At 36.6% G+C, this 15,798-nt stretch overlaps 1 protein-coding gene across 1 annotated transcript; it reads right to left on the bottom strand.

Annotated features, from left to right (window-relative positions):
- Positions 1 to 369: 369 nt before the first annotated feature.
- LOC146515176 (forkhead box protein P2-like) lies at positions 370 to 14,780 on the bottom strand. Its single transcript, XM_085169224.1, has 15 exons — positions 11,945 to 14,780; positions 9,861 to 9,965; positions 8,649 to 8,729; positions 8,113 to 8,224; positions 7,704 to 7,881; positions 7,124 to 7,228; positions 6,331 to 6,418; positions 5,260 to 5,391; positions 4,338 to 4,521; positions 4,177 to 4,247; positions 2,829 to 2,930; positions 2,600 to 2,721; positions 1,943 to 2,012; positions 1,728 to 1,858; positions 370 to 1,637 (listed from the first exon to the last, which is right to left on the bottom strand). Exons 1-15 carry the CDS (start codon positions 12,107 to 12,109, stop codon positions 1,508 to 1,510), a joined length of 1,776 nt encoding a protein of 591 aa, XP_085025350.1. The 5' UTR covers positions 12,110 to 14,780; the 3' UTR covers positions 370 to 1,507.
- Positions 14,781 to 15,798: the final 1,018 nt, after the last annotated feature.

The following is a 15,798-nucleotide window of genomic DNA, read 5'->3' as shown; positions in this document are numbered from 1 at the left end:
CAATCAGAAGAAAATGTCATCTAATAGGCTGACAGCAAATCAAAGCAAGACCCGAGAAGGAACAGCAAACCTAAAGCTAACATGTTATCAGCAAAGACAATTACTGACAATATTCAAAACAGGGAGCTGAAAAACCTTTTGTTCTGTGTTTGGTTGTGAAGTCTACAGTCACAGCTTCACTTCAGGGTGTGTATCAGTTGATGACACAATGTTGGGAGTGTTTATTTTATTATTTTAATTTGTAATAATTTAACAGGGATTGTAGCTGAGACCTCTTATCGGTGATCTTTAGGAGACCATAAAGAAAAAAAGTAAAATATAATATAATATATTCATATAGTAATATAGAAAATACTTATTTTAGGGTATGGTAGCATGATGTAAGTGAATGCAGAAGTTATTTTACTGTGTTTATGGAAATTTAATTAGCTTTATCTAATTTTGAAACAGTTAGAAGTACTGTGAAATTTATGTAAAAATTAAAGTGTAATGTTAAAATGTTATGGTTGTACTGACAGGGGCTGCAGACGTTTTTTGAAACAATGGTTTGGAGAAACCTCAGAGTGTTTAGGTTACAAGTACATGCACCATGTCAAACAAATCCAAACATGACACTACAAATTTGCCTTTTTTTTTTTTACTTTGTATAAATCAGCATTAAAAATACCCGACGCATGGGTGTTACATTTTTAAGTATGCAAGTTGATAACTGAAGGAAAAAGCACAATGTTGCACAGCCTTATAAATACAACATTAAACTATTATATATATTTTTTTTATTGTTAAATGTTGGACACAAGCCTACAGACTGACACATCTTTACACACATTATACAGACCGTGTTCTCAATAACAAAAACAGAACTTTTATTTCAGTATACAGACCCTCATTTTTTTTAAAAAACTGACCTGTGAAAATCCCATATTTTCTATCAATAATCATAACAGAGAAAACAGAAGAAACAGTGCACAACGAATGCTTTTCAGTTATTTAAAAGTGTCTTTGAGACACAAACTATTAACAAACATTATCAACAAACATTTTCTATATCATCATAAATAATTAATACAAAAGCGTACGGGTTGTTTTTGGTGAAAAATCACAAATTGTTCTAAATTGTTGCCATTTTCTTGGCAAGATGTCCATTAGAAAGTCAAACAAAACAAACAAACAAACAAAAAATACTATTATCCTAAGAAATGCGACTAATCTCGGTCACCTTTAAATGCTAGTCAACTTGTTACATGTCTGTTTGATATTTGAATAATAACTGTTATTAAGATATACAGTGCAATATTTAAATATTTGATAAAAGTATTCCCAGCACAGAGACCACAAGTGGCACTATATTCTACTTTCTTTTGCTGTTTGGCTGAAATTGAGGAGAAATTGAGGCTGCTCTAATCTGTCTCAAAGCTGAATTTACTTTATTACATTTGCCGATGAATAGAAAATATTCTAAATGGTTTTAATGCTGATTTTACTGCTTTTATTAACAGTCAAAGAGTCATTCAAGGTCAAACAAATGCCCTCCATCATTTTCACTCATGTCTGGCTGCAAACTGACTGGTTTCACTGTCTGTATCAGACATCCTTGGTCATTCACCTTCAGCTGTTTGTCTTCAAGGAAAAGCGGCCTGTAAGAGGTTAAATAGAAAAGACATCAAACTTCAGAGTTATATTGCTGAATTTTTTTGGAGTGAATTTTATATCAAAGCTAAACTCACGTCTGGACACGAGGAGAGAAGTTTTGGATTCTGTGGCTGTCAGCCATGCTGCTCTTTTGTATTTGACTCTTTAAATTTCCTCTTACGTTGTCTTTCTTGAGTCCTGGCAGTGACGCCTCTGCCAGTGCGGTCTGAAAAGAAAAGTGAGCATAAATGAAAGAGTGGCCACGCCCCCAACCTGTTAGCACTCCTGCGTTGAGAATGCATTGGCTCACCTGCAAGCCAGAATTCATTAGGGTTCCATAACCTGCACTGGAGGAAATACTTTTCATCAGTGATGGATTTCTGCAGATAATAGAAAATAACAGATAACAGCAATGAAAATTCATAAAGTAAAGGGCCTCTACTGAATGGAATTTTTCCAACCACATTTATCTATATTTTAAAGATTTTTGAGAATTTTTTCTCAAAGTCAACATTACCATCGTCGGATTTGAGTGATGAAGGAGAGCGATCAGATTGGAATTTATGGATTGATTTCAACTTAAATTTCAAAGCCGTGATTCCTGGAAATGCTAAAAATCTATCTTTTGTCTCGATTAATATTGCACCTTATATTTCACAGCAATTTTCAGTGAGACTCAGTTTTAAATAAATCACCTGCAGAGATGTCTGTCTTTAAAATAAGGAAACTAAACCTTTCCTTTTGGTTTTTGTAATATAGATGATACTTAGCACTGTAGACCATAAGGTTGACTATAAATTTGTGAATTTACAAACAGCAGAAGTTTGTGGTGGCTCATGCTAAAGCTGTGTTTTGTGATTAAAATGTGATATTTTGATTATTGTGTAATTAATTATCATTATATTTATGAAATATGTACAGATACCCTGATGGCGGCACTGCGATAAACAAGGACGATCTACTGTACCCTGTGATCTTCTGGGATCGCCTCCTCTGGTATTCCACCTCATCCACAGTCCACACTGCACCTTTCACATTCTCCACGCGCACGAAACACTTGTGCAGGCTCAAGTTGTGTCGAACTGCATTCTGATCCAGATGAAATCAGAGTGAGGAAGATATTTCTGAATGCATGCTGCATGCATCGGGTATGACACACAGTGGGATACAGAGTTAATTATCTGCAGGTGAGATACCTTCCAAGTGGCGGCGTTGCGTCGGAAATAAGCAAATGTCCTTGTGAACCAGTTGTATATCTCGTTGAGGGTTAGTTGCATGTCTGATGCTTCCATGATAGCCTGTAGATGGAAAGGAAATAATACACTGTAGCACAATACAGGATCAAATTAAAGCCTTCACTAGTTTATCGAAGGCAAGGAACAAAGATACGGCTTTTGTGTTTGTTTTAATTTAAGGAATCACCAATTCTGCAAAAATAATGCAATAGTAGAAACAGATGCATGTTTTTGTATCATGATTCACACTTTAATGCTACGAAAATGTTGAAAAAAAAAAATCAATTACAGATATTTCACAACCCTGCAGGTGAGCATGTATCTGGACCAGAAGGAGACTCCTGACATTTATTGCTTCCAGATGTTTTTGAAGCACCCTGTGATCTATTAGATGTCTCACATGGTTACAAAGTATGAGCTGCTATGACTGCTCGGATTCTCTGGCATGAGTCTGCTAGTTGCTCCAAAGCGCAGGACGCAATGCCTTTGGTGAGGGAACTTTTATACTCCAAGCTCCAAACAGAAATGTAAAACCGACCTTTAATTGGACTCTTAATTGAAGTAGGCAACTACTTCCTTCTTTTTATTTACTTACTTTGTTGTATTTTTTATTGTGCTTAATAGTTTCTATCCAGTTTTTTTTACTCAGTTAATGATTCTTCTTCACACTTATTTTATCGACGTAGTTAAAGTATACTTGCACAGTTTTTACATTTTGTGCAACAGCAAAACAACATATAACACACATGAGACATCAAAAATGTAAATGAATTGGTTAACTACATACACATATATGAAATCTAATATACAAACATCAACCTAATACAATCTTTTACACACACACACAAACAGAACAAAATTTCTAAACTTGCATATACAAACCGAGGTTAAATATATAAAAGATATAAAAAGAAAAACACAAACAAGCGCATTTTTTGATGTCAGGTGGATAAAAATATTGAAAATTACGTTTTTTGTTCTGTTTTATAACATTATTCTGTCTTATAGTTAACTAGTGAGTCATGTGCAAACTATTTTTACTTATTAATCAGTTGTAAAAAGACCTTGTCAGTTTTTTCCATATTCACGCTCTAAAACCAGCTGACTGCTAAAACAACAGGAAAACATTCATATTTAACTTGATAAAAACTTCAAACACTGATTGAAAATTGTATCACTTCAATCAAGTTATTCAAATTAATATGCAACATAGAGATTCCATGAAAATGTTGTTTATCCATTAATACGGGACCAGCAAATACAAAATAAAAGAAGGTGAATAGAAAGTTTAAAAAAAAACCTGTCATACCTGTCGAATCAGTGTGGCATAGGTGAAAGGTGGTCTGAGATCAGTGTTTTTGTAAAGCTCATATTCATTTTCTGAAACAAGAAGAAAGCAGAATAAAGAAAAAGCAAAGTAAAAAATCTGGAACGAGCTGCTGTGTGTCAAGTGGCCAGGTTACACTTCACCTGAAGACAGCGAGTAGACCAGAGAGTGATTACGACGTCTCATAGGCCCAACGCCTGACGTGTGAGAGGGGAACTCTTTCTCACACCCCTGGGATGGAGTACCAACAGGATCTAGAGGTCGAGGGGACACCTGGGCTGGGTCTGATGGTCTCAGCGAGGGCAAGCTGTTGGTGACTGAAGTGAGCTGAGAGTGACAAAAGCATGAAGTTAACAAAGGATCGAGAGCAGCGAACACTCTGACAGGGAAACAAAACAGAGTGGGAGATTCATAACAGGGCGTAACGGAGCGATTGGATTCGCCTCTTCAGAGGTGATTCCTCTAATATCACAATAAGGAGGAAGCCAATTATTGTTAATTATAGGGTGAAATTGTTTGGTGGGTGTTGTGATTATGGCGCAATATTTGCAAGATTAACAAATGATTAGCTCCCACATTATCACAGCACGTCTGTGCCAACAGCTGGACACGGAGAGGAGAGGAAGCACTCTGTACATTTAGCGTCCTCGCTTTGAAAAAGCACCAAGGGCTCCGCAAAGTAAAAGAGCAAAGATCAAATTAGAGTCATAGTCAAAAGGTGCTTTGTAAACTTTTTCAAAAAATGAATTTGTGTTTCAATTTGAAAAAATATTTCTTACCAGGACCCTCATCCCACATAGCATTGCCTCAAAGCTGTGTTTTGGGGGTTTTTTTGTTCCTAAGGAAATGTCAGCTTGCTTTTGCAACTCATTCAACTGTAAAAGTTCAACAAGTCAACTACAGCCTGGCAGTATCTTCATCAGCGCTAGAAGAGATGAGGGTGAAGCCAGATGTGCTGTTTTCTCCACATATTTGGAGTTTCCCCCCCCCCCGTGACGCCGTAAATATCACGGCTCATTTACTCGACCTGTGTTGTTCGCGCAGCTATTACTGAACGCTGCCTACCTGCGGGCCACACGGGTCAGCAGCCGTGTCGGACTGTGGCGACTGTGCAGGCACCGAGAGCGATTGAGCTTCTAAAGATGGCAGATGCAGGTGAGCCATCATTGCCTGCAGACGCTGCCGTTCTTTGCAGAGCTGTAAGAGGAGATGAAGAAAGGAAGCGGAAATTGTAGTGGATGGTGTCACATTGTAATCACCAAACAGAGGTTATTGAAATGGAAGGCTGTGAACCTGACAGATCTCTGGAAGAAAGCGTTCGTTCTGTGTCAAACACCAGGAAAAGCACAGCAGGGGCTGAATGTTGCATGAGGATTTAGCATAAACAGAAAGGTTTCTAGATAGTCGAGCATTGGAGAAATTAATCAAGTGTTTCTTGTTTGAAGTGACTGCAGACAAGCCTTGCTCCAAATATAAACTTTTTTTTCTTGGTTGGGTTGGGCATATATAAAGTATATAGAAAAATCCTCTTATCTCATGCATAATATCAGGTATCACCCATGTTTTAAATTATGACTGTATCATCATCTCAGTTCATCATTCAGTCTTATAGAATATTACACATTTTGATGACGTAGCAACTAATCCCCCACATGATCCATAACAATTTAGAGGTTATTGTAACGTGCGAAGCACCGAAAGAACGCTCTGAAAGTCAAGTCAAAGTTTATTTCTAGAGCACATTTTAAAAAAACTCAGCTCACCAAAGTGCACAGGTTATACAAAATGTAACAGTCACCAAATACATACTAAAAATCATCAAATACAATCAATTAAGTATAAAAGCTAGGGTTCTCTGCTCAACTAGAACTGAAAGCAAGAATAAGTAGGTTTTCAATAGAGACGTGGGCAGCTGAAACACTGCTGAAAGGCTCTAGCTCCTCTGCTTTAAGCCTGGATTTATGAACACTCGTGCTTCTGGTTTGTAGACCTCAGTTGGAAATTGCACATAAAATGATAAAATCAATGTTGACCTTGAGAACATCTTAACACTGTGCAAGTTTCAATAAATCGTACATAATTCAAGCATCGCTGCTTCCTTTTCTGTCAGTGATACTTATAAGTTAGAGTCCCTACCTGAAGCTCAAGCTGCTGAACCACCTGCATCTGGACTCTGCACTGGGCTGTACTTCTGTCATCCAGAGTGTGTTCACTGTTTATGTGCCTGAAACATATAGAGCAAATATGTTAGGATTTGCATTTAAATTTTTTTAAATGTAGAAGTAGAGGAAGAATCTTTTATCTCTTATCAAATACTGTGGATAAAACAACATTTAGATCCACACTGATGATGAAGTGAATGTTATGGGCTATAACAACAACAGTAAGTATCTAAACAAAAATAAATCAAACTCAAATCAGCTGTGTGGTTATGAAGTAAAGGATTTTACAATATTTGCAGGAAGAAAAATTAAGTTTAAGTTTATTTATATTGTTATTCTCATGTCTCAATGTTCGTTTTGGTTTTGAGTGAACAGTAAACAAACAAACAAGCAACACAAACAATAAAATCGTGTTAATTTCTAATTTTAGTGTTAAATAACTAGATTTTTTTTCCCCACAAAGTAACATAACTAACATAATAATTAACATATTTAACTGTAAGCTGATCAAAATCATAATTTTAAAATTGTAAAGTTTGAAAGAAGTAATCAAAATGAAAAAAGCAAATCCATAACAGTGGAGCTATTATCTAATTATGTGTCTTTTCAAATGTAATCCATTTCATTAAAAAAAAAAATGTGATTACATAATTCACATATTATCCATTACTATCTGAAGATGAGGTTAAGAGATGTCAGTTATTCTGCTGCTTTGTTTTCACTGCTATATGTCAAAAATTAAAAGTGTGAAGATTGTTTAAACCTACTTGATAAACTGGCTGAAGTTTTCACAGACGGACTCACAACCGGGCCAATTACACACGCCGTGACCGAAGAGGGCGTGTTTGGCAGCGTGATCACCTTTAACAGTGCTGATCGAGAGAGAGAGAGAGAGAGAGAGAGAGAGAGAGAGAGAGAGAGAAGGGCCTGTCAAGATTAAAGAAACCACAGCAGGCAAACAACAAAACAGCAATAAAACAGATATAAGAGTGTTTTCTTTTCTTTTCAGGTAGCAGAAATGACAGGAGAGAGGTGGCAGGGAGCACTGACAAAAAAGCACAAAAAACAGGATAACTATTTACTTTTGATTCAGGACATGTACTGCAGTTACGTAAACTTTTTCTTTGCTGATCCACTTCAGGTGGCAGAACACAAAGCAAACAAACAATACAAAATACATCGTCCCCAAGGGGAATTAGAAGTGAAGTCTCAAAAGCAAACATCTCCTCACCCGCACCTTGAGAGAAAAAAAAATGTCTACAGATGACAAGTCTTTGATGTTAACAGAAAAAAGGCAGTGTCACCTGAGCACTCCTGCTGCTTACAGCGAGAACAGACGGCTCTTACCTTTCAGCTCTGTGAGGACAGGCAGACTGCAGGTCATCGGCTTGTCTCCTTGGGACTTTTGCTGACATTATTTTGCCAGCGGAAGATTCTCGATTCTCTTTTATTGTGGGTTTATCTTCAGTCATTCCAATTGTGAGCTCTTTCCATACTTGCTGCATCTCTGCAGGGCTGAGACAAGCTAAAAGATGATTGAAAACACAAAGTCTATCAATACTCCTGCAAATAGCAAAGTAGCTGTGGTGTATTTTTCTAGCGATGTAGCATTTGTTATTCAGTGTACATTAATTATCCAGAGCCCCTGCTCTTCCTTCAATCTCGAAATGATAACTTAAAACACATAGTATACACAAAATGAAAGAGTTGATTTTTTTAATGTATAACTTTGGAAATAGATGTAAAGAGGAGTGACCTGGAGAGAGGGTGGGAGAGGACAGCGCTGGTCTGTGCGCCCGGAGGAGCTTCTGCTGTTGCTGCTGCTGGAGTTGGATGAGCTGCTGGAAGATGAGCTGGGGAGAGGAGAGCTGGAGGATGGGGAAAGAAAGCATTTCTACTGAGGTAGTAAACACTGCCCTCATTCTCTTTTGCCATACCAGAGTGAGACCAGTCAGTCCATTAAGGGTCACATCTGGTAGATGTTTAGATATTGATTTTGGGCTTTTAAGTCAGGCGATATCACCATTTAATGATAACTTTTAATGACTTCATCAGATACTGAAATGATTTTAAAATAAAAGGCCAAATCCACATACTATTTCTGTTCAAGCTCAGATGTCAAAATTCTTTCAAAATAAAAGCCCAAATCCATTCATTATTTCACTTTAATCTCTACAACCAGAGAAAGGAAAAGAAATAAATATTTTTTTTTTAATATGTGTATCAATCTTCAACAATAGGATATCCTCCAAAAATATATGGGTGTGTAATATTCTAGCCTGAGACTCTTACCTCTTTGATTTTCTTACTGGACTGTTGCTGAAGCAGCTGAATCTGTTGTTGCTGCTTCTTGTAGAACTCTTTCAGGTGATGCTATCAAAAAATGTAGCATTATCACGATCATTTAGACACTTATAACTGCTACTGGTAGAAATGTTTGTTTGTTTTATTTATTTTAGGCTGCCTCACGTTTGCCAATCTTAGGTGTGTGGTACAATTTCAGTATTTGGTATATTACAGAAGGTGGAAAGAATGACAAAAAGGTTTTTACTGACGATAGAGATTTACAGACACACTAGCTGGGTATAGGCTGTCTGATATTAATCCTGTTCAAAGACTGAGTGCTTAAGCATTAAAACACTTTAACCCAGGCAAACTCTTTATAAAAATCATGATTCTTTGTTGTTTCCCTGCTACAAGAGGAGAATAAATAACAACAAGGTAACAACAACAGAAACCACAGCAGAAAGGGGTCATAGGCTAACATTGTCATTTTAAACACTGACATCTTGGTGATATGATGGTACTAAGCCAAAATTAATACATTCTATTTAATGAGATGGAGTTAAACCTTAGTGGAGAAAGTCTAGGTAAGTCAAAAGGTTGAGTTAAAATCCAGAAGTGCAAGCCCTTTTAATTATTTTTTAATAATTATATCTTTTGGTTCTCCTAGTATAAGTCATAATGTGCTAGCACTAGCACTTTTGCACTTTATCTAATGTTAAATATGTATTATGACATTTAGTAAGCTGCTGTGTTATTGGATTATTATTATTATTATTATTATTATTATTATTATTATTATTATTATTAGTTGATTGGTTGACTTTGGAACACCAGTTTGCTTTGGAATGACTAACTTACAAATTAGCTGATCTTGATAGCTTTAAGATCATGTCAATCATGGCCTCAGTCTAAATCATTTTGCAGTAACATTAACTCAAATATCTAACCTTATAACCACAATGTATTCTCATTGTCATAAGTTCCCATTGATAAGAATTTTGTAGTTTTTTAACGCTTGCTAGCTAAGTGACTTCTCTTAGCTAGTAAACTAGGCTAAATTAACAACAATCATAATAATAATTATATGTATATGCAAATATAAAATAAACAAATAAATAGTTGTTAAAGTAGCCAATTTACAAACTTTGCTGTGTTATGTAAGTCATGTTTATCAAACACCACCACCCTGACATGTATATATGTTAACTGTGCATATACCTGCTGAAGCAGAAGGGCTTGCTGCTTCTGGTGGATCAGAGCCTGCAGCTGGCTGGGAGCCAGAAACTGCTGAATCTGCTGAGGGGCCATCATAGCAAGAAAGACCTCAAAGAAGAAGAGGAAGGACAACATTTTAAAGGACAGTCGGGAGTGCAGTCAAAACAATAACTGAGACAGAGTGTCAGGTGATAAACAGTAATAACCATCAAATGGGAATCTTTCCAATTACACAACAGTGTTGTCAACCTTTTGTGAACATCATCATGCTGGATTGTGTCACTGACCCAAAATGAGACTGGAGATAGGCTGACCAGTTAATTAGCAACACAATTTCAAGCTTGTTGTGGCTCCTAATAGAAGTGTATGGGTATTAATAAAGGCAAACACTCCCAGAATAATAACTGATCTGCGCTGTCACTGATAGGGTGACAAATAACAGGGCGATTGTCTCCCTTTGTAGTCACACAGAGCCTACAGCAATTACCATGACTGCATTAGGAAACAACAACATGCATATTCCACATGTTGTATTACAAACAACACATAAAAAAGGTGCTACTAAATGATTGTTGGGGAAAATATAATTTATTTGAATTTTGCAATATGTGATCTCCTTATCTATATATAAAACATCAACCGTTATAACAGACTAAGGCTGTTCTTTGGGTTTGGTAAAGCTGTCATATTGAAGTAATATCTCAGCAGCCTGCAGGATGTAACGAAAGAATCACCAAGGACCTCAAGTTTGTAATTTTTCCACCCATCAGTCCATTGAGATATTGTCCCCTGTGTTCAACCAGACTGAGAAAGTTAAGAGCAATAGGCATTACATGAAGAACAAGGAAGGAAGGAGGTGCAGTGGTCTTATTTAGTGCTGAAACAGCTGGCCTTTTAATTTACTGGTTGATTGGCAGAAGTTAAATCAACCATCAAGATTATGTAGACATACTTTCTCAAAAACCAGGGGGAGGACAAAGACGCTTTACCAAAATTAGCAAAGAAAAAAAAAAAGCTTTAAAAAAGTTCAACTACCACTGTTAACAAAAGCAACACCCCCCAAAAAACACAAACCACACGGTGGTTATGCCACGTTTTTAAAAATATAAAAGTTTAAGACAAGACTGACAAATGTATGTGTCTTTTTTTGTTCTCCCTGAATGTTCTTTTGCATGTAGGTGCAGCTGGCTTCATTATCGCGCTTTACAAATCACCGTGCATCCATTTGCTGCGTGCAGCCTGGATACAGGTAAGAAAGAAATGCATTAAAGATGAAGGTCCCTGCTTTTTATTATCAAAGAAAAAAAAACAGTTTTCTACATGAATAGTCCTTATTTGTAATATTTTTAAGGTTTTCAGATTGAAAAAAAATATTCATATCACAAGTCATTATTAAATTCTGAAGACCAGAATCACACTCTGGCAGACAGACAACGTTGCAACAGGATAAAGTTATTATGTCAGCTGAAAATACCCCCCCATCTGCCCCCCCCCCCCCCAACCAAAAAATAGGATCTTTAAATATTAACACCATGCAGTTGGGTGCTGGCACAAGTTAAAGTCCAGATTTAGAAAGTGAATTAGGAGAATAGAACAGAACAAAAGTGACAAGATGACAGGACGGACTGGAGGAAGCGCTGTTGCTGGCCGCTAATTATCTCGGTTGTTTCATTGATCCCTTAGATTAAGATTACCAGGGATGGAATTGCAAGAGACAACCATAAAATTGTGTTGGGCCATGCTTATTTGCCGTTCACTTGCATCTGTTTGACCTAGGTCTGTGCACAATTATTCCTCCCTGGCTCTGACTCACAAACTAATAATGAAGGACAAACAAGAATTCTGTGTGTCAACTCCCCGCTCCCCTCAGATCTCATATGAAATCTTTGTCACTGTCAACAGAGCCGCGAGCTCTGGGTTTCGTCCTGCCAGAGGATATCCAATATGAGGCCATTGGGTATTTCTCTCTTGACATCTGTTTGAGGAAGAGTGTTCTGTTTTCCACTTATGAAGGAGAGGAAAGAGCTGAAGGATGAAGAAAAGGAGGATGAGGGGCATGATGAAGGAGTAGCAGGACACACACATACCTGTTTATGCTGAAGAGTCTGCCAGTCGTCGCCACTCAGAGCGCCAGCGTTCCCATTAGCGACTCTTTCCCCTTCACTACTGTCTGTGTGACTGAGGAGGCTGCTGGCTGAGTTTTGACGGGCTGTTGTGGGACTGAGAGGGGACTCTGGCATCTCAGCTAACATTATAAAAGAAGCTGGTTATCAAAGATGTAAGCTGCAAACTTCTACTGCTATTTGAAAAAAAGAAAATCTCAAAGACAGCATGTGACTAAATGAGGACAAAGAAACTCTAATTAAAAAATATTCTTACAACCAAAACAAAAATAAAATGTTTCAAGGAAGGCCTAAAATAGGCTGAAAGATGCTGCAGATAATATTTAGAGGACTGCTGACCAAAAAATATAGATACATTTTTGACTTTCAAGTAAAGATTTCAACTATTTTAATGAATGCCAATCATAAAAAACATTAGTGCATGCTTTTTTTGACCTGTTATTGACTTCCTAACATTTAAGCGATAATACCATCAAAAATCAGAATGATTAATTGTAACCGGATGTATCCAGAAAATTGATCTGTACATTATAACATGTACAGGCATTAAAGAAAATTAGTCAACATATCTTACCACTGCACAAAGGCAAAGTTAATAAAAAGCTCCCTAACAATAGTTTAAACACATATCCTGTTACATAAAACACGACTTTAAGTTTTCATATAAAGTCCTAAAATGCACAGGAAGTACAATCTAAGCTCTCCTACTGAAAACGAACAAAAGCTTCGTACCGTTAAGGGGAACAGCTGAATTCAGAGCAGCCAAGAAGAGTTGGTGTCTTCAACTAGGCAGTTTGGAGTGTGGATGAGAGATAACTGATGGAGTTGTGTGACTACCTCGAGGGGAGGAGTCACAGCACTGTGAGCAGGAAAAACAATATTATCAAATAAGCAATAAAAGGCAGGGACCTGCAATGTTAAAAAGCTCCTCTAAAAATTTGAATTGATTAATGTTATTTACATTGTAAGAACACACACATTTATAGAACATGTATTATTCACATTAGTGCATACAGCATGCACAGTGTTGTGCTTCCTAGCTACCTGTTTTTTTTTGTGTTTTTTTTTAAATCCTGACACTATTTTTCTTTGAGATATTCATAGATGTACACAGTGCAATAAGCAAAACACCCCCTAACACACATCATTTATTGTCTTAAATGAAAAACAAAGAGTCCTTTTTACATTTCTTAGAGAAGACAAGTATAGTTTTACTTTATTTAGATATTCAGTATCTAAGACGTCTGAAAAAAGGGCTCTCTAACCACACAACTGTCAAACTCTTATCAAAGAGCTATTTACAGTTGCGTCTGCACATTTGAAAAAAAAAAAAAAAAAAACACAGCAGTACATAAAAACAAATAGAAGTGTTTAATTTAGCCTGCTGATGAATGCAGTATACCCTAGAGTGCAGACACGCAGCTGACAAACTGACAAATAACACCCTGAATAACTTTCGACATGTCTGAGACAAAATAAACTTTGTGGAAGACAGTTCTGCACAATCATTATGGATTTATTTTAAAAAATGTTTACTTTCAGCATGCCACCTTTATCATATAAACGTCCTCGATGAGGGTGAGGACTGAAGGCCAGACAGCCACGTCCTTGTAATTTATCTCTTGTTGGTATGAGGGATTGCAAGGAAAGGCTCAGAAACCTTTAGTTTTCCCTCAAATAATCCAGACAAAGAATTAATGTGTTAGCTTAAAAAAATATTTATAGCAATAATGCACGATAAAACATGTTAAAAAGAAGCCTTTTACATCGTGTACATTTACAGAAGTAACAGCTGAGGTAAATGGACTTCTTCACAAAAAGTACAAGATTAGACTTCATAGCAGGTAGTGACTGACTTGTGTATATTGTTACCAAGGTAACTTTCTGCCACCTACTGGATTAATATTTATCTGCCTTCCAATTTGGATGAAAAGGGTAATAATGTGTTTTTTATATATAGGCACCTTTCAAGACACTCAAGGACACCTTACAAGCAATTAAGTATCAAAATCACAATATGGATATAATAACAGTTGTAAAAAACAATCGCATTAAAAGTCAATACATCATTAAATACTACTAGTGTTGTGTGTATTCACATCTTATATTTGTTCTGCCTGCAGCTTGTTCTGTTTCATTATAAAATTATTTAGGGATTTGAAACTAGTTCTTTTATTTGTTTTTGTTTTTCTAAACTCTTTTACTGTTTCACTCTTTCACAACTGGAGACTGGAAACCTAAAGGGTTACAGTGGTGGTGTCCTAGCCTTGATTGTGTGTGACTCTCTTTCAGTTCAGCAACCAACCCACTGTGATGCTCTAAGGCTAATAATGTGATGAGGTCCCATCATTTTATTCCTCTACGTGTCCTGCAGACGGCATTGTGGCTCCACCTGAGCCTAGGACTCAGTTCACAAACCAGTCGTTGTGCTCGTTGCTGTTCCTCCAAACAGTACCGGGGTTCCTGAGGTAGAGAAACCTCAGGTTGAGTTTCTGGGAGGGGGAAGACAGGATGACTTTGGCAATCAGAGCAACACCACAGAGTAAGAGCTTAGACAAGGTCTATGTGTGCTCAGAAGATTTAGGAAGAGTTAGTAAGGATGCTGGAAAAGGTTCTAACAGCATTTGTTGCAGTTATTACTGTCGCCAAGGAGGTTATACACCAAATAGAGCTCGAAAAGGTTTGAATGAATTTTGAGTGGGGTCATATTAATAACCCATTAAAATTTCACTTCCATCCACCAAGGTCTTTCAGGTCAACCTCATGGATTATTGATTTAAAATGCCAAAACAAAAAGCCTTATGAAATAGAAACTACCATTCTTATAAGTGTAATGTGTATTATCAGCATATAGAAAGTACCTTGTAAAGATGAAAATAAATAATAATAATAGATAATAAAAAAAATAAATTATGTGAGAAACTATGTTTTCTAAATATTCCCTATATGCCTATATTGACTACATATAAGCATATAGGGAATGATATATGGGAATTCTAAATATCACTTTACTGGGAACGTCTGGCCAATTCTTCAGAGTCAAATAAGGTCAAAGTTTCATAACTTTTATCTTTAAAACTGCACTTAAAATTCTACTGCCTTTGTATTGGTGACATTTAGGAAATGATACTGCTATATGAGGACTCTAAATATCACACTATAGTCTGCACTGAAATATCATGTGACACTTGACCTCTGACCTCATTACTTTTCTCATCTGCCTTTCTTTCAAGTTGACCTCAAAAAGATTTCTAGCTATTAATAAAAGTATGATCAAGAGAAAGAGCATGAGCTGCCTGGTTATTTTGAAATATAATGTAGTATAATATTATCTACATTCATTTACAAATCACTACCTATTATCCATTACCTACTGATACATAATGTTTACAGTAAACATCTGTCATGCTGCCCTTATCGGATGTTTACTGAGTTACAAATTCTTAGAGCATGTTTAAAAGGAACAAAGAAAAAGAAATGAATGCATACAAAATACAATACTTGTCTTAAAAGTAAATACTGCTTCGTGTTATGTTCTATAATGATGCTGCTCTCCTCTGTCTCAGGTACATGTTTAAAATCACTTCCTGCTTTTTTTTTTTCTTCTATATTGTAAAAAGTGTCAATAATATGTAGCATGACGCTTCCTTCCTCTGTATTCATGGTTTATTTTTACCCTACCTTCCACGATGGAGCACTGCAATAAAAGTATTCTGTCTGCATCACATCCTCTAACAGCCTGGACAAAAGCATTGTCTCATACGAATCAATCAAGTGCTTACCATTCATTCTTATTCATTGTTAAACCTGTTTTACTC

Source organism: Neolamprologus multifasciatus, chromosome 7 (genome assembly GCF_963576455.1).
Source record: "Neolamprologus multifasciatus chromosome 7, fNeoMul1.2, whole genome shotgun sequence".
NCBI classification, from domain to species: Eukaryota; Metazoa; Chordata; class Actinopteri; order Cichliformes; family Cichlidae; genus Neolamprologus; species Neolamprologus multifasciatus.
This window is presented reverse-complemented; position numbering and strand designations above follow the sequence as displayed.

Bases quoted from the DNA above. Each gene is read 5' to 3' on its own strand.
- LOC146515176 (XM_085169224.1), bottom strand. From the start codon at position 12,109: ATGTTAGCTGAGATGCCAGAGTCCCCTCTCAGTCCCACAACAGCCCGT. The intron at 2,931-4,176 runs GTATGACAGGTT...TTCCATCTACAG, and splicing joins ATGCCACACTGATTCGACAG to GCTATCATGGAAGCATCAGA. The intron at 2,013-2,599 runs GTACAGTAGATC...TATTATCTGCAG, and splicing joins CGATCCCAGAAGATCACAGG to AAATCCATCACTGATGAAAA.